At 44.3% G+C, this 22,690-nt stretch overlaps 1 protein-coding gene across 1 annotated transcript in view; it reads right to left on the bottom strand.

The window, feature by feature from the left end:
* Abcc1 (ATP binding cassette subfamily C member 1) overlaps positions 1-22,690 on the bottom strand; it is a 150,613-nt gene that overhangs the window by 79,162 nt on the left and 48,761 nt on the right. The window contains exons 2-5 of the mRNA XM_041675938.1: positions 13,185-13,361; positions 11,737-11,862; positions 11,378-11,515; positions 9,950-10,075 (exon numbers count right to left, since the gene is read on the bottom strand). Of these exons, the coding sequence (XP_041531872.1) occupies positions 9,950-10,075; positions 11,378-11,515; positions 11,737-11,862; positions 13,185-13,361 (567 nt within the window). The remainder of the gene's footprint in view (positions 1-9,949; positions 10,076-11,377; positions 11,516-11,736; positions 11,863-13,184; positions 13,362-22,690) is intronic.

Here is a 22,690-nt window from a genome sequence, read left to right as displayed (position 1 = left end):
CCAGTATTTGAAGAGGGAATAAAAGGCAATTATGTCAAGAGGAAAAGCAAGGCATTCTTGACAGAAAGCAGTATGTGCAGAGACCCAAGAGTGTGGAGAGCACAGCATTTTCAGGGACCCAGCAGGGACTTAAGAAGCCTACAGCAGAAGGCTAAGCATAGTTCAGTGGAAAACACTTGTCCACACTGTGAAGAGCCCTGGGTTCAGCGGCAAAACACTTGTCCACACTGTGGAGAGCCCTGGGTTCAGCGGCAAAACACTTGTCCACACTGTGGAGAGCCCTGGGTTCAGCGGCAAAACACTTGTCCACACTGTGGAGAGCCCTGGGTTCAGCGGCAAAACACTTGTCCACACTGTGGAGAGCCCTGGGTTCAGCATCTGTCGAGAGGTGGAAAACACTTGTCCACACTGTGGAGAGCCCTGGGTTCAGCGTCTGTCGAGAGGTGGAAGCAGTCTATGATGGAGATCACGCTAGGAGTGCTGAATTCTTATGTGCAGCTCACACAGGAGTCATAAAGATGTTCAGCCAGTTTTCAAAGAATCTCTTCTTCAGAGGCAGAAAGCCAGCTCAGCATCAGGTGGGGGACAGCAGCACAGAGCTCAAGGAGCCCAGAATCTAACATGTACATATCGAGATCTCAATCCCAAATGGCCTCTATGAAGGGACTTGGCAAGGGTTCTCTTCAACCAAGAATGTTGCTCACAGCCTCAGTGTTTTATAGAGAGAAGGCTTTCAGAGAGCAGAGGAGACAGCCCACTCCAACCATGAGTTTCCCATCCAGCCTGCCAATTCTGGTTCCACTCCCATAATTCCAGAAGAAGCCAATTTGGGGTAAAATCAGGGTATCAAAATTTGTTTCAGTTTGAAACTTCCAAATTATTCTTGGCAAAATCACTGGGCAAGGAAACATACACCGTAAGGCCAGAAGACAGTTATACTCCATAGCCACGAGTCCAGAGGTGAATGGAAGTGATCAGATTTCTGAAGGGGCCAAAGGTGGCCCTGACTGGCCAGAAGAGTGAGTTAGAAAAATGGTGTTCCTTAGCCAGGCGGTGATGGGGCACACCTTTAATTCCGGCACCCAGGAGGCAGAGGCAGGCGGATCTCTGAGTTTGAGGCCAACCTGACCTACAGAGTGAATTCCAGGACAGCCAAGGCTACGCAGAGAAACCCGGTCTCTGAAAACTAAAAAGAAAAACTGTGTTCCAAAACACACAAAACTATGTGCCATACACAGGTTCATATGCTGAAAAGATGCTTAGTGACCCAAACCACTGTGTTACACAGAATAATTGGAAAAAAAACAAGAATTTCCTTTCCCTTACCTAAGCAAACCCCCCATCAGGGCAGTGAAGGAGAAGAGAAAAATTACAGCTAATAAACGAAGGAATAAACCAACCTAATGACATGACAGGTCATTTTGCAACCACAATGGCTTGCTGTAATGTTTGATGATATTAAGAGAACTGCCAGGAGTGATATTGGCCAAGAAAACTGCTGTGAGCCCAAGGCCAGTCTGGGCTACACATCAAGTCTTTTTGTTTTAAATTAAGTTTTATACACACACACACACACACACACACACACACATATATACATATATAAAACCAGGAGTGAGGAGTGCATGCCTAGCATGCAGGAAGCCCTGCACGGTAGTCTATGCCTGTAATCCCAGGACTCTGAAAGCAAGAGGCAGGGGGTCAGAAATTCAAGTTTGTCCTCAGCAGCTGCAAAGTGAGTTCCAGAGCAGCAGAGACAGGAGATCCTGTCTCAACAAAAAGAAAGAAAATCCATCCCCCTAGGCAATACATATGAAAGTGTTTGACCAGATGTTTGGGGGATAAAATCCACTGTTTACATAAATGTAAAGATGCCACCTTCCAAACAAAGACAGACCTTGAGATATGTTGGGTTCCCTGATTCGCTGCTCACCAGACTCACCCAAGAAGCATCTGCCCAGAGCAGGTGTCCAGTCCTCACCCTACCCCAACCTAATCAAGAGTGGTAGGTGGGGCCCCTAACAAGCTGAGGCAGATGCTGGGAGTCTGGGCTCAGATCACAGTCCCATAGGGTTCTAGGTGAATAACTTCAGTGGCACATCTGTCTCAGTGCTCACGCCTAGAAAGTCGGAGTCCTTTGTGGTTGGCTGAACATCCAATGCCGGAAGAACCTATGAGGCCCACAGGGCTGTATGTAAGATGAATTTCCCTAGGCAAGGCAGGAACACCACTCCTGGAGGAAGCACAGATACCTTCTTTGTTGGCTTTAAGGAAAAGAATTCACTGTGTCCAGAAGAGTGGATAGCTGCCGGCGAGGGTAAAGTAGGGTGGGGGGGTGGGGGGAGACAATCAGTCACTTGCTCTTCCTGCAAGCCCACAGCCCATCCAGAGCAAAAGACTAAGGTGTTTTCTGGGGAGTGGAAAGCCCAGCCAACAGTAGGAAATGATTCCTTTATCTCATAGGTAAATATTTAAAGAGGAGGGACTTGCTTCTATGCCAAGACGAACATTAGCGATGGAGTAGGGCTGGAAGGCAGATGGCAAGTTCCCTGACCCCATGAAGCTTCCTCCCCCACCCCCCGGGAGATGGAGGGGAAGAGCCACAGACAGTGAAAAAAAAACTAGTAAGAAAGTAATAAGCTAGGCATGGCCTGTCATCCCAATACTAAGAAGGTAAAGGCTGGGGGATAAGGGTTCAGAGTCATCCTTAGCACATAATTATTTGGACTCCAGACCTCATAAAACAGAAAAAAGCAAGGGCTTTAGAGTTGGGTAAGAGCATTTGTTGTTCTTCCAGAGGAGCAGGTTCAGTTCCCAGCACCTCACGGTGGCTCACAGCATCTCCAATCTCAGTCCCAGGATCTGACCGCTTCTAACCCCCACAGGTACCAGGTATACACACAGTGCGCATACATTCATGCAAGCAAAACGCTCATACACACAAAATAAAATAAATAAATCTAAAAATGTTTTTAAAGAGAAAGAAGGGAGAAGAGGAAAAGAAGACAGAAGGTGGGGGCAAGGGGAAAGAATAAGAAGAGGCAATGGCATGACATGAGCAGGAACAGACTCTTGCCCTAAAAGTCTGGTGAGCTTCCTTCAATCCCCAACCCATTCCTGTGAACTCCAAACACTCCCCATGGCATGTGTGTCTCCCAGGGCACAATAATAAAAATCTGCAAGAATGACAACGAAGAATTGTATGTGAAGCAGTGGGGGTCTGGGTCCCAGTGCTTAGGAAAGATGGCTGAGTGGTGGCTTCATTCATGAGCTGTGGGATGTGAGGCAGCTTCCCTGGAGGTGACTAAAGAGATCAAACAAGATAGCTACTTGAGAACAGGGCCCAGGACAGGACAGACTAAAAAATGAACTATGCTATCCCAAGCACTGGGACAGATGCTTTCTCCATCAGAAGTGGTGAACTATGGCTTGGGCCTGGTTGTTTGTAAAGAAAACAGTCTGAGGCTGCTGTGGCTCTAAAAGAACAGAATGGAAAGAAATCACATAGTAGTTCATAGCAAGACCTTTGTACTAAAAATAAATAAACAGGCAGGAAGACAGACAGACTGACAGATAAAAGAGAGCTCATCATACTGTTCCTCAAACCTCATGCCTTAAGACAAGGTGATTAGGAAGGTGTACGTCCAGGTCTCCAAAGACTGTCTATCATTGAAGTTCCCACCTGTTGTGGAAAGCCAAAATGGTACAGCTCTTGATGCAAATTGTTTTGAGCTATCTTTAGAACCCTTAGTAGCCTTCTTTGCCTATCACTGTCTGACCATCACATAAAACCTTTTAGAGTGCACCAGCAAACCAGCAGCTTCCACTAACCCTAAAGCTTAAAAATATCAAAGCCAGGTGGTAATGGTGCACACCTTTAATCCCAGCACTCGGGAGGCAAAGGCAGGCGGATCTCTGAGTTTGAGACTGGCCTGGTGTACAGAGAGAGTTCCAGAACCTGTCTTGAAAAACAAACAAAAAAGGGTTGTCATCAGATGGGCCACTGAGGATTTGAAAAGTCCCTTTATTTATGACTCTGGGTTTTTTTAATATTTATTTATTTATTATGTATACAATATTCTGTCTGTGTGTATGCCTTCAGACCAGAAGAGGGAACCAGACCCCATTACAGATGGTTCAGAAACCATGGTATTTGAAGCAATCATGTTCCTGGGTCATGGTCATTCATACTTGGCTACAAAATAAACTATCTCTTACTGCTGCTGAGATGAGAGCTGAGTTTTTGCATCAACAGTATCAGTCTTCCTTCAGCCTTGGCTTCAATAAAGAGAAGAGAGGGCTCTTGGGGCTGATAAAACCCAGGTCGAGCTCAATAAAACCCTCAAGTCTGTGAAGATGAAGTCTCATCCCAGCTACTCAAACCAAGTCTCTAGGCACCAGCAAACATAATTTCAGGTGATTGGTAGGACAGTTCTGTTTCTCTCTATAACCTCCCAGGAGCTTCATCTACTCCCAGGCCTCCTCCCTCCTCTGGATCCAATCAGGAATACTCAGAGTATCTGAAGTTACAGCCCCTGGGCTCCCTGCAAGGGCACAGAGGAAAGTGTATCAAACTCGGGAGCTGGTTTCTGGAAGCCTCCATATAACTTGGGAGGACTTCTTTGATAACAAAGAAATCTGAAGTTATGTTCTAATTCAGTTTTCTTCCCGGGGTGTTCAGACTAAGGACTGAGGAGAAGGGGTGTGTGTGTGTGTGTGTGTGTGTGTGTGTGTGTATGTGTGTGTGTATGTGTGTGTATGTGTGAATGTGTGTGTCTGTGTGTATGTGTGTCTGTGTGTGTATGTGTGTGTATGTGTGTGTCTGTGTGTGTCTGTGTGTGTCTGTGTGTGTATGTGTGTGTGTATGTGTGTGTGAATGTGTATGTGTGTATGTGTGTATCTGTATGTGTCTGTGTGTGTGTGTGTGTGTGTGTGTGTGTGTGTGTGTTTAGCAGCCAGGAAGCATCAATTCCTTAGAAATAAAAGTTCTAGCCATTCTGCCCTATGCTATCAAGAAGGGGGTGGGGACAGCAATCTATACTCTAACAAGCTCTAGGGAGAGATTTGTTGTTCCCTGCTGTGAGAACTCTGCAGAAGGTCCCCTGAACTTCTGCACTCTGGTCCTCTGCATTTTATCTGTGTTTTTAACCAGGAGGATGAACATGCAGTCCATTTAGTTTGTTGTTAAAACAATTCCAGGATCCAATAATGAGGTATTTCCAGGCGTCATAGCAACACTAACAGTTTGCTGCCTGCCAGGCAACAGCTGCTCAGAGTCCCTCTCTGCTAGGGCAGAACACATACCTAGACCTGTTTCCCAAGCCCTCTCCCCATGAACTTTCTATTTTCTGGTCCTGGTACCAAACCATCTTCAATTTGGCTGTTTGGCCATCTGTGACATCTTTCTGAATATTACCACCAACCTCCCTATGCCTCATGCATTCTCCTTTCAGCCCAAGAGGGGATCCCCAAAAAAACACATCCAAATTAAAGGTGACACTATCAATTCAAAAGCTTTCATAGACTCCCACCCAAAATGAAGTTAAACTTCCACATTATTGAGCTGTGGCTGTGGCTAGCTGGCAAAAGCCTGGCATATACCAAGCACCTCATAAACCGGGCATGGTGATGCACGCCTATTACCCTAGCACATAGGAAGTGGAGACACAGGAGGGTCAGAAATACAAAAAGAGTTTGAGACCAACCTAGACCCTTTCTCAAAGTAAAGAAAATCCATGATATAATATAATTTTCTCCTTGATTGCCCATACACCATAATCAATTCCCAGTATCCTCCTCTCCCCTAGGCTTGTCACTTAACTCCTGGGACCAGACCTTCTAACTGAGCAAAGCATGAGTCTGTATTATCACTGAAACATAAATAAGTTCTATCACACATATGAACTTTTGTGCATGTTACTTCTCTTAGGAACCCCTGCTGAACATATACACACAAGTGAACATATGCACAAACCTTCCTCACCTAAAGTGGCCTATCCTCAGTCCTTTGACAGGGGATCATTCCTCAGGCTATGCAGACCCTGGCTCTCCTCTCCCTGGCGTCCTGACTGTCCATTCTCACACACACACACAGGCACACACTCTCCCATCTCCTATCAGGGGTTAAAGCTGGTTCAACTTTAGCTCAGTTCAGGTGGTGTGGAGGGCAGGAATACTGCTCAAATCCTAAAGACCCTAAAACAAAAAGAAGGCAGGCAAGAAAGACGGAGTTTGAAATATACTGAGGAACAGTCCAGGATCTGATCTCTGGGGTAGAGTAGAAGGCTAGTCATTAAAGAAGGAAATTTTGTAAGGTCCTGGTGACATATTTATTGTATCTTGTCAAGGGATGAAGTTTCTCATTTACTGAAACACATTAAACCCAGTGTGGTGGCACACACCTAGAATCCCAGTGCTCAGGAAGCAAATACAGGAGGATCTCAAGTTCAGGGGCAGCCTGAGAGACAGACATACTGAGACGCCCCATCTCAGAAACAAAACGAAACTTACCAAGTGAGGCACAATGAAGCACACCTGTAATTTCAGCATGAGGTAAACTGAGGCAGAAGGATGATGAGTTCAAAGCTATTCAGACTATATCACTAGATAGCTACACAGCAATATGACTAAGTAGGTAAAGATATTGCCAAGTCTGACAACCTGAATTGGATCCCCAAAAACCCACATGGTGGGAGGAAAGAGCCAACTTCTAGAAAAATGAACATTCTGTGACACAGGTGCCCCATACAAACTAAAAATAAACCAAAATGTTTTTAAAAGAAGAGAGAGAGAGAGAGAGAGAGAACAAAGGAAGGGGCAAGGGGAGGGGAAGGAAGGGAAGGGAAGGCTCGGGTAGAAAAGATGGCATCTGACTTCCTATATACACTTCTTGTAGCTAAGACAAGAAGAGAGGATCAGATATTCATAACTGAGTCTAAAGGTTAACTTCAGAACCAGTAACAGAAAAATCACCCCTTGACTGTCCTGAACCACCCAAGGAGTGTACAAATCTCCATCCAAACCCAGAACCAATCATTGACAACAGCCAAAGAATGGTCCACCCCTTCAGAGACCCCTCCCTTCCCTTTTATAATAAAAAGGCCCCGACCTAGAAATGGTTCCCCAGAGACACATGCTTGCTTGCGCAGCTCTGCACTTACACTCACCTTTTCACTTCCTATAAGACACACTTTTCACTACTACTGTCCTGTGTCTTCCAGTTTTTGCTCAGGATACACACATGCATGTGCACACATACACACACACACACACACACACACACACGCAAACACACACAAAAAAACTCTGGAAATTCAAGGGTGGAAAGGGTTCAGCATTTGCTGCTCTTGAGAGGACCCAAGCTCAGTGCACCCACATTAAGTAGCTCACAACTGCCTGTCACTTGAGGGCACCCACACACCTGTGGTGCATATACAGAGAAGTAGTCACACACATGTACACAAAAATAAACTTAAAAATAAAAATAAAAACCTGGACATGGCGTCATAGGAGACCATGTAACAAGAGATATAACCACTCCTCCATCCAGAGGTAGGATCTCTGTCACTTCCTCTTGCACCTGGACAGGTCTGTATGACAGCCTCAACTAAACATGGCAATGCAACACTATGGGACCAGGGACTAGATGTTAAGTGAACTGGATTCCATGTGGAATTCACAGAGACCAGCTCCATGCAGTGAGGAAGTCCAGGTCACATGCAGATGTCATTCCAGTAAGGGCCAGCCTCCACCCTCAGACAGCACATTGAAGAAGTCAGAGTTAACTGAAGGTCCAGACACCATCAGACTATGTCTAAGCCCAGTCATCCCAGACCCTGAAACATCGTGAGTTGCTGTAATTTCATGAGACAAAATCCAGTATTACTTTATCTGCATCCCCTTAGGTATCAAAAAGAAAGCTCCCTACCACCACCATATTACATTAAATAATTTCTTCATTATTCCTAGTATTAAATGCAAAGTAACTGCTATGTAAATATCTACATACACCATAAGTACACAAGACATGGCATCAAGATTCTGACCTTGGCACAGGCCAGCCCTGGATATGCCACGTCGGCAGAGTAGAGCTGAAGGCAAACTAAACAGCAGCAAGTACAGAAGCTCTCTGCTTCCTCTGATGTGGGAAGGTCATCTGTCTATCTGTTGCTTTCATTGGTTAATTAATAAAGAAACTGCTTGGCCTGATAGGTCAGAACATAGGTGGGTGGAGTAGACAGAACAGAATGCTGGGAACAGAAGGGAAGTGAGGTCAGATGCCATGGAGCCAGCCAACAGGTCAGACATGCTGAATCTTTCCTGGTGAGCCACCACCTCGTGGTGCTACACACATTATTAGAAATGGGTTAATCAAGATGTGAGAATTAACCAATAAGAGGCTGGAACTAATGGGCCAGGCAGTGTTTAAATGAATACAGTTTGTATATTGTTATCCCAGGGCTAAGCTAGCCATGCGGGCGGCTGGGCACCAGGAACGCAGCCCACCGCTCCTTTTACATTCCTCAAGCTGTCTTTTAAAAGTAGGACACGGCCGGGTGGTGGTGGTACACGCCTTTAGTCCCAGCTTGGGAGGCAGAGGCAGGCGGATCTTTGGGAGTTCGAGGCCAGCCTGGTCTACAAGAGCTAGTTCCGGGATGGGCACCAAAGCTACAGAGAAACCCTGTCTCGAAAAACCAAAATAAAATAAAATAAAAGCAGGACACACACCTTCCCCCTCTTCACTTGCACACAGGGAACAGAACAGTATTAATGCTGGCACCAAGACAGGCCACACAACCTGCAACTAAAGCAATCCTCACCTCATTACAAACTCACACATCAACCCCTCATATCTGTCACTTCTACAATTCCTCTGTCCTGCTGTTTCTCCACAAATATGTTAAAATAAATTTGTTAAGATGACATGTAAGTTTTCAGGCTCTCAGGGCTTTTCACTCTCTGTCTGTGAGTCCTAACCCCTCTGTATATATAACCAATATTTTTCCTGTTAACCTTGTGTCCATTTGGTCTGCCAGCTCCAGGCACCCACAACTTTAATCATAACTATTATGCATACTGCTATGTTTCTATCGTGCACCAGAGGCTTTGCAAATGTCCATTAAAGGCACAAGAGGACACAGGACCAGGGTCAAGTCAACTCCAAAAAGAAATTTCTTCCACATAAATTAAGTATAAATTAGGTGTAATAGCACAACTTCTCTGAGCCCCAATTTTTTTAGTCCATTAGAGCTGGGGATATGACTCCATGTTGAAACACTTGCGTTCCAAAATACAAAAGGCAAACAAACAAACAAAGAAAAAAAAATCTCCCATTCAAGTCTGAGAACTTTGAACCAGTGCCACTTCAGATTTAATGTGCATACACATCTAAACAACCCGGGGATGCTGTCAAAGTATGGCAGGTTCAGCCCCAGGAGGGGTCCAGGATTCTGTGTATGGAGCACAGCCCCTGTTGAAATCACTGCCAGCCAGCCACAGTACCTGTGGTATGAATGAAATCAAAAGCTAAAGATACTGAATTGCACACTTAAAACAGCTATGGTCAATCTCAGATTGCAGACAACATTTTGAAAGGAACCAAGTGATGACATCACGCCAGGAGTTCAGCAGCTCTCAGAGCACACTGGTACTTCAACTTCCTTCCTGGTTTTAGAAGTGGACAGAATGGAAGCGTCATTCAGTGTCCTTGGAACTGACAGAGGCAGCAGAGGGCCTGGTGGGTACCACAGCAGAGACACAAGATCTAAGCCAATGGGGATCCACAGCCCCAGCCGCTACCAACTACTGCCCTGTGAGACCATGGCCCTCATCAGTCAAGACTTCCTATTTTTCTAGAAAAATAGTTGAGTTCAGAATCGGAGCCAGTCAGTCTTAACTGGCACAGACTATTTCTCTCCCACCTGTACATACATGTCTGAGTCACACTTACCAGGTCATGGACAGTTTCAGAGAACAGGGGTGAGCTGTCTGAGAAGCAGGATAGCACAAGCTGGACAAGCACAAGGGTGAAGTACACATAGAACGTGGTGTCTCGAAACACGTCCACCTGGGCATCCTGAGCAGGAGAGAAAGCAGGGGACACGATCACCATATCTTCCCTGGAAACAGGGTACAGATGCCTCACCAAATCCTCACAGTCACAGGAAACGGTGCTCAGTGATGGCAGTCCATGATGCTATGAGTACTTGTAATAGGTGGAAGAGTCACAAGTTAGCATCTTCACGATGTCCTGAGCTGCCACAGGGCCTTACAGGGAATCCACTAGAGAAGGCTTTCTCCAGATGCACTCCCAAGACCTCAGACCTCCCAGCCTTCAGAACCACAAGTTCAATAAAGGTACTGACTATATGATTTGATTACAACAACAGTAAAAAGGATTCAGATAAGGCCAAAGAGCAGGCTGCAGATACCCACCTCCCCTGCCACAGGCATCCCCACATTTCCCTTCCCTTGAGAAAAGAAAGGTGGCTCAGTCACACTGTGACCTGATGGATCCCACAATGGGGAATGAGGAGGTGTGGGCCTGTTCCTTTGGACTATGAGATCTTATCGATTCACTTAACCTTTCTGAGCCCTGGCTTCTCTACTGCTGAGCACACCAGTGGCCCTCAACCAAGGGTAGTTTTGCCTCCTAAGCAACAAATCACAGTTTCTGGGGACATTTTGTTTTCATTAACCTTTAGCACCCAGGGTATGGAGGCCAGGCCCCTAGACACACATAAAGCACAGGCCAGTGCCCCACAACGAAGTCTCTGTCCACTTGTCAGTTAGTGCTGAGGTAGAGACATCTCATTAGAGGAGAAACATGTCATCCCTGAAAAAGCACTTAGGAAAACATAAAGTCAGCTGATGGCAGCTGATGTCACTAACACGGAGGCTGTGCTCTATCCACAGTGTTCCACACCTGCTCTGTCCTCTTCTGTGCCCGTGCCACTCTCTAGTTCACAGATAACTAGAAACAGCAGACAGCCAAGAAGTACACACTCTTCAAAAGTTTTGAGAAGTGGCACACAGCAGCCAGACCCAACAACTTCTTGCCAGAGTTGCAGCTGGTAGCGCCAAGGTAACATGGGAACATGTCTGGGGCCCTTGAGGAATAGCCAATGGGCAAATACAGCTCCCAGCTCAGCTCAGTTCCAGCCCAGCCAGCCTACAGAAGCACTGCAGAGACCTAGAGCAACACATCATTTGCCTGCACAGAGGAAAGAAGGCTCTAGAACAAGGTCTGTACCTGACTGGTGAGAATTTTATTCCTTGAAAAGAAGCAGGGCGCATGTGGTGCCCATCCTGTGGTTCCCATAGCAACATATGACCATAAGAGATGAAATAAGCATCTCTCCCACAGGTTATCATTTACCTTGTTTAAGGCAGAGATGATCCTAGATCTGAAGATGGCAATGGCACACAGTAAGGCTACAAGCCAGAAGATAAGCATAATCCCCGAGGACTGGACTCCCTTCCTTCGCTCAAGCTGGATTAAAAAGGTGGCAAGCAGCTGCAAGAGAGAGGTACATAGTAGTTTAGAAAAAGCAAGATGTCAGGGCCCCACAGTGGCACGTGGGAAACCATCCATGATCAGGGGCCCGTTAAGAAGCTTCTCTTTTGTTGATAGAACCCATACCCTTGCTCAAACTAGGCAAATACTCTACCACTCAGCCACATCACAATCCAAATCCTCTCATTTCTCACTTCCAGCCCCACCAGCCAACAACTCACCATGGTGATGCCTAGCAGTGTAGGGCTGACAAGTAACACTGGGGCTAGGAACACTCCCTGACTTCTTTCCCAGAAAGAATAGAAGAGGTCTGCCCAGCAGACGATCCACAGCAAGAACCCTAAAGCCTGGAAGAAAAGTAAACATCATGGAAGGTTACAACAATTCTGGGATCTCCTTACTATCCGCAAAAAAAGTTCACTCCCAGGACCCCAGGCAGCCTCCAAGGTCCACAGTTAAAGCATCTAGTTTCTTACTCTGTCAGGGTCTCACTATGTAGCCCAGGCTGGTCTTGAACTCCTGATCTTCCTGCCTCCATTTCTGGAGTGCTCCACCATGCCCAGCTGTCTTAGTGATTCTCACACAATGGAATCTGACATCTGAGAGCTGCTAGAGAGCCCCTCAGGGGCTGGAGATGGTTCCATCCCTGCCTGTCACGGATGACACTTTAATAAAAGAGCAGCCCACTTTGAGGAAAGAAATACTGAGGAGTGATGGATAAGACAGGTATCGTAATCTAAAATCCTAGCATGGGAAGAGCAGGGGCAAAGGCAGGGAGATCTCAAGTTACAGGCCAGCCTGAGTTACAGAGTAGGACCCTGCCTCAAAAAGAAGAGAAAGGGAGGAAGAGAGGGAGGGAGGGAGGGAAGGAGGGAGGGAGGGAGGGAGGGCGAGCTCAAATGAACTAAGGAGCTCAAGGACATGGTATATGCCACCTCTTCACAAATGACCAAGAAAAACTCCGTAGGAATGTGTGCACACGGAGAAAAAGACTGCGGAGGAAAGATTGACGACACTGGAAAGCCTGCGCAATGTGGAGCACAGCAGAAAGGCTGCTGCAGGCTTGGCATTGTCCTGGGAATTTCCTGGAGTCTGAAATTATTTCAAAATGAAAACTTTTTCTGCTTTTTCCTACACGTGAGCATCATGTGTGTGCATGTGTATGGGGACAGACACGTGTGCAGGTGCACACTAAGGCAGAGGCTCCTGCCAGGAGTCTTTTGATTGCACACTAAGGCAAAGGTTCCTACCAGGAGTCTTTTGATTGCCTTTCACTTTATTCCTAAGGCAGAGTCTCTTGTTTAAACCCGGAGATCCCTTTTCAGCTAGTCTGACTACCAGCTTGACCAAGGGATTCCTGTCTGCACCTCAACTTTCACATGGGTTCTAGGGATCCAGTGAGGCATCCCTTCAGACCTGAAATCACACTCAAAATAAAAATAAACAAATACAAGGAAACTGTTTAGAAAGCTTCTATTAGTGCCAGTGCACACATAGGGAACCAGAGACCACGAAGGTTAAATGTTCACTCAAAAGTCCCGTTTTGAACCTATATTTAGCTCCAAATTTCCAGTCTTGATCTATCACATTCTTCTGCCTTCTTCACTCAAAGCTGGACTACACACATCTACCCATGTGCCCCACCCCACAGCAACACCAAGTGACTTACAGTTTTTGCTTTGTTGAGGTGCGTCATCTGAATGTAGCCCCGGTCATGTCGGGAGAGATAGAAGAAATAGAGGGGGAAACAGGACCAGAGGTAGAAACAAGGCACCCATGTGAGGACGGTGTTCTGAAAGCACTTGGTAAAGTCAGGGCTGCTGGTGTGCCATGTGACATTCCAATCCTGGGGACACAAGCACATGCAAACATCAACTGTCACACCACAAGAGAACAGGGCTCACAGAGTTCAAATCTACTTGCTGTAGGTGCAAAGAAATAGACCATGATTCCCACACCCAGGGACCTCTCAGACATCAGAACTATGCAGACATCAGAACATCCGTGGCCAGAGAACCAGGCAGCAAGTTAACAGGAGCAAAGGGCCCTAAGCAGAGAGCCACAACAAACTCTCCTCACAAGATTAAGGGAGGATGTCACTTAAAGGGACCTTGAAGAACAGACGATCATGTGATCCCTGAAGAATCTGGGAGGGAGTCATAGAGGTTATTTGCATATTTTCCTCAAGAATAAAGACTCCAGAGCTTTATCTTCATCATCACATAATGCCCAGGTGTTCATAGAAAATGCTGGGGCTGTCAGGAGAGGAGATGGCTCAGCGGGGAAAGTACTTGCTGAGAAAGCATGAGAACTTGAGTTCAATCCCCAAGACCCACAAAGGCAGAGGCAGGTGGATCTCTGTGAGCTTGAGGAAAGCCTGCTATATAGATAGTGACTTCCAGGCCAGCTGGGGATATATAAAAAGAATAACAAGTTTTAAAGCTCAGTGTGGCAGTGTATACCTGTAATTCCAATGCTGAGAGGATGGAGACAGGCAGATCCCTGGGGCTTCCCAGCAAGCCAGTCCAGTGGACTTGGCCAGCTACAGGCCAGTGAGAGCCCCGGATTAAAAAAAAAAAAAATCAAAGTTGACAGCACATGAGAAATGACAGCTGACATAAGTATATACAACACAATCTTTAACATTTTATTACATGTGTGTGCGCAAGCACACACCACACACACCACAGCATCCAAGTAAAGGTCAGAGAGCAACTTGCAGAAGTTGGTTCTCTTTCCACTATGTAGGTCCCAGGAACCAAGTGCAGGTTGTCAGGCTTGTTGGTAAGCATCTTTACCCACTGAACCATCTCATTGAAGCCTCAGAACTTTTTTTAATTTAAATAATATAAATGAAGTGTTGACCCAGAGCTTGGAAGGTAGAAGCAAGTGGATCTCTGTGAGTTCAAGGCCAACCTGATCTACAGAGTAAGCTTCAGGACAGTCTAATATATATATATTATATATAATATATATATAATATATATATATTAGATTATATATTTATATATAATTATAGATATAAATGTCTTCTGTTGTAGGATACTGTGTCACACTGTGAACACTGAATTTGCATTGCGTTAGTTAATTAAATAAAATCAACTTTGGGTCAGGAGGCCAAGTTAGCAACTAGTTGACAGGCAACTAGTTGACAGAAAGTTATCAGAAAGAGTCCTAGAGTGTCTGTCAGACAATAGACAGATGCACAGGAAGTAGTAGGGAGGAACACAGAGTAGCATGGCTTTTTTTTTTTTTTTGGCAGAGCAAAAGGACCAACAAAGAGAGACAGTCAGCTAGTGGCTACTCAACCTTTCTGAGCTAGTAGGTTTTCACCCCAGTCTTTGACTCCCAAGTCTTATTGATAAATAGAACAGAGGTTTGATTAAAAGCTGTATTTGGCAGCAGCAACATAGCTGGTGCCTGTGGGAACAGGATTCCTGCCAGACCAAGGCTTTAGTGGCCAGGCAGCTGCCAGAGAAGCAGGCCAGGACCTGTAGAGCCGCATTTGCTGGCTAACACAGCAGCAGATTAAAGCACGGCCTCTGTGCCGACGGAAAAACAACAGTCTCCTTTAAAACTATGAGTTCAGTCCTTTACCACTTCTTTGTTTAGATGGAAAAATGGAGGCTTGCAATAGCATGCAAAACCAGCTACTGGTCCTCTACAATCCTCTCACTACAGCAGGTTATTGCTCTATCACACATCCTTCTGCACCTACCCACCCACACCCCCATCGCCTGTCTGTATGACCACCTCTCTACCTGTGTAACCATCCATCACCCATCACCCCTTCATCCATGCACACAGAAATTCACCCATGACTCCTTTCTTTTGGTATTTCTTTGCCCTTCACAGGTAATTAATTACATGATGTCAAAAAAATTTTCTATACAAAATAATATATGGTGAAAAATTAGCCTTTCTTCCCTAACTCACAGTCTGTCAAATCACCTCGCAGGCAAGCTTTCGTGCTCAGTAACAGATTAGGTTTTCTTCTACATATCACCCAAATGCACATGATTTAATTTTTCTTAAAAGTCCATGAAGTCAACTCCATTCTTGCACCTTACTTTTAAAAAACTTGTTCTTACATTATTCATGTATTTGTGCATATGAGTTTGCTCCCCAGCCCCTAGTGGGGGAAGAAAAGAACCCACTCACACATACTGACCATCACAGTCACACAACAGCATGTGTGCTCACCCACAGAAACAAAATATAGAAAGAGGATGCAGCTCTGTGGGAGATGCTTGCCTAGAATGCACAAGGCCCTGAATTCAATTTCTGGTATGGATCCCAGCACTCAGGAGGCAGAGGCAGGCGGATCTCTGTGAGTTCGAGACCAGCCTGGTCTACAGAGCTAGTTCCAGGACAGGCTCCAAAACCACAGAGAAACCCTGTCTCGAAAAACTAAAAAAAAAAAAAAAAAAAAAAAAATCTGGTATGGGAAGGAGGGTGGAGCAGGACAGACAAGACCCTCAAAACAAGCACCACAGGGCAGCCATCACCAAAGCCCAGGGATTTACAAGCTTCCAAGCCTGGCCAATCCTACAGAGGCAGATCTTCCGCCTAAGTTTAACTTCTCTTCCTTGTGACAAGTGACATTGAGCACTTGAAAAAACAAGATAGTCTGCTGCTTGAAGGCTTAAAGGAATATTGAGACCTAATATTAATAAATGGCGCAGAGATGGGGCTGTAGCTCAGTGCTAGTGTATTCACCTAGCATTCTAGCACCATACGCACGTGCACACACACAACTAGTATCAACTGGTTAAGTAAGTCTGGTGCCCCCTCTTCTCTGCATAATAAATTTCACTGACTCCCTAACCAATGGTCAAACTAGGGAAATGGCTCAGTTGGTAACCCTTCTTGTAGAACCCAACATAATCCATTTTCATAAGAGGTGCACTGAGAACTCATCCAAGAGCCACAGACAAGCAGTGGCACTCAGTGGCTGGCACCTGCTCGTCTCAAAGCTCTAAGGTCAGGGTTACAGGCAGTCTGCTACTTGACTGATCCCAGAATCAGAAGAGGGTTTTTTTTCAAGTTCCCATGATATTTATGAGATAATGCCTTGGATCCTGTGCTGGCTGTTGTATATGTCAACTCGACACACAAAGTAGATTTATCAGAAAAGAGGGAACTTGCCTCTGAGAAAATGCCTCCATAAGATCCAGCTGTAAGGCATTTTCTTAATTAGTGATTGATGGGGTGTGTGCAAGCCCTGATGATCAGCTCCCCTCCATGGCCTCTGCAATCAGTTCCTGCGTCTAGGTCCCTGCCCTGTTTGAGTTCCTGTCCTAGCTTCCTTTGATGCACAGTGATATGGAAGTATAAGCCAAATCAACCCTTTTGTCCTCAGCCTGATTTTTGGTCATGGTGTTTTGTCACAGCAGTAGAAAACCTAACAGGGCCTGAACCAACAGAATGGAGAATTGCGGAAAGGGGGCTATGCTAGAAGAGTCTAACTTTCTGGAATATCAATCTAAAGGAAAAAGAGGACAAGAATTTCTCACCATTGGACACCTAAATTTCTGATACTTACTTTATGTGTTGAGTATTTTGCCTGCACGTATGTATATGCCCTTGGAGGCCAGAATAGGGTTTAGATCCCCTGAAACTGGAGGTTTGGGTAGTTGTGAGCCACCATGTGCCTTTAACCGCCAGTCATCTCTAGTCCCACCTTCCATTACATTCCAAAAACCACTGCCTTGCCCTGAATTGGATGCCAGACATTTTTGCCTTTCTCAAGTCCAGTGTCCTTTTCTGCTTTGCCTAGTAATCATAAAGTTGCTACTACAGAGTGAAGGCCTTGTTTTTCACTCTTATAAACATGAAGACCGGATTTCAAGTGATCCCAAACACCAACAGGAGGTAAGGTGCAAGCTGGAATATAGTATAGCCTATAATCCCAAGAAAGCCAAGGTGGGAGACTTGGACAAACAAATCCCTAGAGCGAGATGGCCTATCTTATTTGACAAATCTTATTTGATCCATCTTACTTGGCAAATTGCCAGACCAATGAGTGTTGGGATAATTTTTGTGTACGCTGTTGGAAGATGTGTCTCTGTTTATCACCTGCCTAAGGCACCCTTTGATTAGTTTAATAAAGAGTTGAATGGTCTACAGCTAGGCAGGAGAGGATAAGTGGGACTTACAGACAGAGATAGGAACTCTGGGAAAGAATCTGAGATAGGAATTAGCCAGCCACACATGGAGGAAGTTGGATGTACAGTAATGAGGAGGGTAACAAGCCACAAGGCAGAATGTACATTAATATAAATGAGTTAATTGGGAACAAGCCTAAACTAAAAGCTTTCATACATAAGAAGAAGTTTCTGTGTTGTTCATTATTCAGAAGCTGGTGATCCAAATACAGACCTGCTACAGCTGGCATCCAATGTGAGGCACGTGTATCCAAGCAAAGGGCCTGAGAAAGCTGACAGACACAGAGCCAGATGCAGCTTCCTAGCAACTGCAGTCCCTCTGGTAGACCCAGTGCTCATGGCTCTTTTAAGAGGCTCTGCTGCGCAGCTGAGAACTTGAGAGGGGCCTGTAAACAGCTAGAACGGCAGGAGATTAGACAGAAACACCTGCCACAGGTAGGCCCAGGAGTTTACCAGAACTGGCACAGGAAAAGGCAAGCAGCGCTTACAGCCCAGAACCAGTGGAGTAGCTTGCTGGACCAACGCAAGGAGACCATGGCCAGCAGCCAGCGCCATGGTGCTAAGCGGAGCTGAAACATGGGAGAAGCATGCAGATACACAGAGGTGGCCTGACCCTTTAAAGCTTGGCTCATGCAGTCAAAAAACGGCAGGCACAAAGAAAGTCAGATCCAGACTGAGAAAACCTCTGAACAGGTGTAGAGTGCTTGAAAATGGGCTTATGTGTTGAAGAAAGAAAAGAAAATGAGTATAGACAGTCAGAAAAAATAGTTTAAAAATAATAAAGAGAAGTTTTTAAAGAGAGAGTAAAATAGTATAAAAAAATAACCCTTATAAGGATGGGAAATACCGTAACACAAGGCATTTAATGCCTATACAATGCTTTATTAACTGAAAAATATTTTAAATACTAATGAACAAAAAACAACTGCTGAGAGACACTGGACTGTGGAAAAAACTGCTGAATTAAATCAACATATATATTTTAAGAATGTCTTAACTTCAGAATGGAAGTCAAAAAATGTGTTACATTAGAACAGTCTTTGTCTTTGTCTCTACAGGACAAAAAAAATATGAATACCAATAATATTGATAAAGATTAGATTCACACAGGAAAGACCTCCTGAATAAGGACAGGCAATAGTTCATCAGACAGGTTGGTCATTCAGTGCAAATTAACTTGTAAGACTAAAAAATGCCTTTCATTTGATCAGGTATGAGAAAAATAATAATAATAATTGTTGAATAATAATTTACCAAAGGCACACTTGCCTTACTGGCATGAAAGGAAAATGGGTTTTTTTAAACCATGTATCTTAATTCCATGTTAGAATATTAGGCTGTAGATTGCCATATGGCCCACACCATCTTGAACGTCAGCTTTTGAGTTTTCTTCTTAAATAAAAAGGATATTTTTTATTTGGTATTAAAAACACAGTTAAGAGATTTAAAATGTTTTAAGTAAATTCAAATTTATTTTCTAAATATCTAAGAGTTAGAATATTCTGAAGCTCAGACTGTAATAATAAGAAGCGGCGGGGCTGCATCCCCGGTACCCCGGCCGCCCATATGGCTAGCTTAGCTTATGCCCCAAAATAATTACACAGAAACTGTATTCTTTTAAACACTGCTTGGCCCATTTCTATCTAGCCTCTTCTCGGCTAACTCTCGCACCTGGACCAGCCCATTTCTTATAATCTATGTAGCCCACAAGCTGGCTTAGCAGGAAAGACCTTAACCTGCGTCTGTCTGGAGTGGGAGAACCATGGTGACTCCTTGACTCAGCTTCTTTCTCCCAGCATTCTGTTCTGTTTACTCCTCCCACCTATGTTTTAATCTATGAGGGCCAAGCAGTTTCTTTATTGCTTAACCAATGAAATCAACAGATTGATATATGACACTCCCACATCACTCAGACCAAATAGTTCAGCAGGGCAGTGATCGCCCGTGCCTTTAATCACAGGAGAAAGAGATGGGAAGTTAGTTGTTTTTTTTTTGTTTTTTTATTTTTGTTTTGGTTTTTGGTTTTTCAAGAAATGGTTTCTCTGTAGTGTTTTTGGAGCCTATCCTCTGTTGAGATTAAAGGCATGTGCCACCACAGCCTGGCAAGTTAGTTTTTTCTAAATTCTAAAGTAACAGTGAACAAGGCAGTGGGAACACAAGCGTTTAACCCCCCACTCAGGGACAAAACTCAGATGTGGCACCTAACTGGTATGTAGAAACCCTCTCCAGGGTTACTAGAAAGACAGGCTAAAATTCAAAACAAATGTACTTTGTGATCTAAAAATAAATACACTTTAACCTTGAAGTTAAATATAAAGGGAAAGGGTAATATAGATATATTTATCCACATATGCCAAGATATATTTAATTTCAATTTTTTTAAAAAGTATTAAAAGATAATACTTTTTCTGTTGCCAAAGAACATTTTGTCTTAACAAAGATATAACCTGTAGTGGCATTTCAAATGTATTTTAATAAATAAAGCTTGCCTGAAGATCTGAGAGTAAAATAGACCCACTGGTCAACCTTACAGACCAGGTTATGGTAACACACACCTTTAATCCAAGTAACCACACTAGTTGCCATAGAAACTGGGCAGTGCATGCCTTTAATCCCAGTGGTGCTGCCTTTGATCCCAGCCCTAGAGAGGATTATAAGAAGGGGCAATGCAGTTCTCAGACAGAGTCTCCTGAGATTCCAGGAGGCAGGATCACCATTTCAGACTGAGGTCGAAGTAAGAGCCAGTGGCTGGCTGTTTTGCTTTTTGGATCTTCAGATTAAACCCCAATTTCTGAGCCTGAGTTTTTAGTAACTGTGCTTCAACAACCTGCCAAGAAAAGGAACTCACAAAGTTCGGGTTGGGGTAGGGTTTTCTTTGTCTTTCCAAGAGAATAAAAGGATCCAACTAGGGAATCAGAGACCACTGGACACGTGAGACATCTATGAAAAAAGACAAATCATCAAGAGAAAATGTCCCCCCAAAAAAAGAGTAAATTGGGGCCTGGCATCAGGGGTGCACACCTTTAATTCCTTTAATTCCGGCACTCAGGAGGCAGAGGCAGGCAAATCTCTGTGAGTTCAAGGCCAGACTGGTCTACAAACCAAGTTCCAGGACAGCCAGTACTATTACACAGAGAAGCCCTGTCTCAAAAAACCAAAAAGATAGAAAAAGAATAAACTGGCCTAATGACATAACACCTCCAACAGGGCAGATTTCTGAAATCTTCCCAAATGACTGTTCTGCCTCTTTCTGCTGCTCCCTATAGACATAAAGGGCAAATCGCCTTTTTGTGTTCCCAATTCAATTAAAATTTAAAGCTGGCTTTGGAATTAGAGCATGGCTCTCTTCTCTAAACCCAAACATGCTTGTTAAAGGAGAATCCAAACTCTCTGTCTTATGTCAGAAAAGTCACCTGGTATGAGACAGAGAAAAACTGAAAACAAGGAATTATTGTATTGTCACAAATCTCATAATCCTTTGGCTTTAACTCTTTAAAGATTTTCCTACAGTACAAATATTATCTCGAAATCTATAAAATTATAATGTATATATAAACTTTATCATAATACTAGTAGCCATACAGAGTACTAATTTTAGAACTAGATTGTGGTCCTCTGAATGTGTAAGTGACCATTCCTAACAGCGACCTTTGAAGTCTTCAAAATGATGATGGAGCCGTGCAACAACAAATCCATCTGGATTGTGGTGATGCCATTAAGCTGACAAACACCATCTAAAGATCAGCATTGGACTACAAACTGCTCAGAACAACTTCAAAGCAGTTAGTTAAGATGTTCCAGCCTCAAAGAATACTACAGTCAGGACTTCAGAAAAGGCCTGCACAGTCCCATCACACAGACACTGGACAACAAATGATAGAGCTAACTCTCCCAGGATGTGATGATTACTTCAGTTTTATCAGGGTCACCTAAAGATACTGTTGCTCCCAAACAACAAGAAGTAATTTTAACAACAGAACATCTGATTTTTGCAGACCAGGACTGAGCCAGAGCAGGCCTGAGACAGCGATCTCCACAGGAACTGGTACAAAGGAGCAACCGCTGAGCAAGGGAGCCAGAGACCGCTGAGGGTCCTGATGTGAATCTGGGACCTTCAAGGGAGTAGACCTAAGCCAGGACCCCTGTGGGTGTGGGCGTGAATCTAGGACTTCCGAGGAACTAGGCCTGATCTAGGACTTCTACGGGACTGGACATGAATCTGAGACCTCTGAAGGAGTAGGCAGGAACCAGAGATCTCTGCAGGTCTGGGCGCACCCAAGCCTGGAACTCTGGAGGAATAGACCAGAGTCAGAGTCCTTTACAGAACCAACAGAGAATACAGGAAATACAGAGGACCACAGGGTCATATTTCAAAAACCTGTACACCACAAAATTGGAAAACTTAAAGGAAATGGACAACTTTCTGGATAAATATCACTTACCAAAATTAAATCAAGACCAGGTAAGCAAATTAAACAGACAAATAACTGCTGAAGAAATATAAACAGTCATCAAAAGTCTTCCAGCCAAAAAAAAGCCCAGGACCAGATGATTGCTGCTCAGAATTCTACAAGATTTTCAAAGAGGAACTAATACCAATACTCCTCAAATTATTCCACACAATAGAAACAGAAGGAACATTGCCAAACTCTTTTTATGAAGCTACAATTACCCTGATACCCAAAGCACAGAAAGACATTACTAAGAAAGAGAATTACAAACCAACCTCACTCATGAACATTGATGCAAAAACACTAAATAAAATACTGGCAAATCAAATCCAAGAACACATAAGAACCATCATCCACCATGATCAAACTGGAGTAATCCAAGAGATACAGAAATGATTGAACATACAAAAATCTTTCAACATAATCCACCATATAAACAAACTGAAACATAAAAATCATATGAGCATCTCATTAGATGCCAAAAATGCTTTTGACAAAATACAAGATGCCCTTCATGATAAAAAGATGTAGGTGATTTCATTGGTTAATAAAGAAAC

The sequence above is a fragment of the Microtus oregoni genome, unplaced genomic scaffold (genome assembly GCF_018167655.1).
Source record: "Microtus oregoni isolate MIOR12 unplaced genomic scaffold, Mior012 000027F_ref0000203, whole genome shotgun sequence".
NCBI lineage: Eukaryota > Metazoa > Chordata > Mammalia > Rodentia > Cricetidae > Microtus > Microtus oregoni.
The sequence above is the reverse complement of the archived record's forward strand: the minus strand, read 5'-3'. Positions and strand labels throughout refer to the sequence as shown.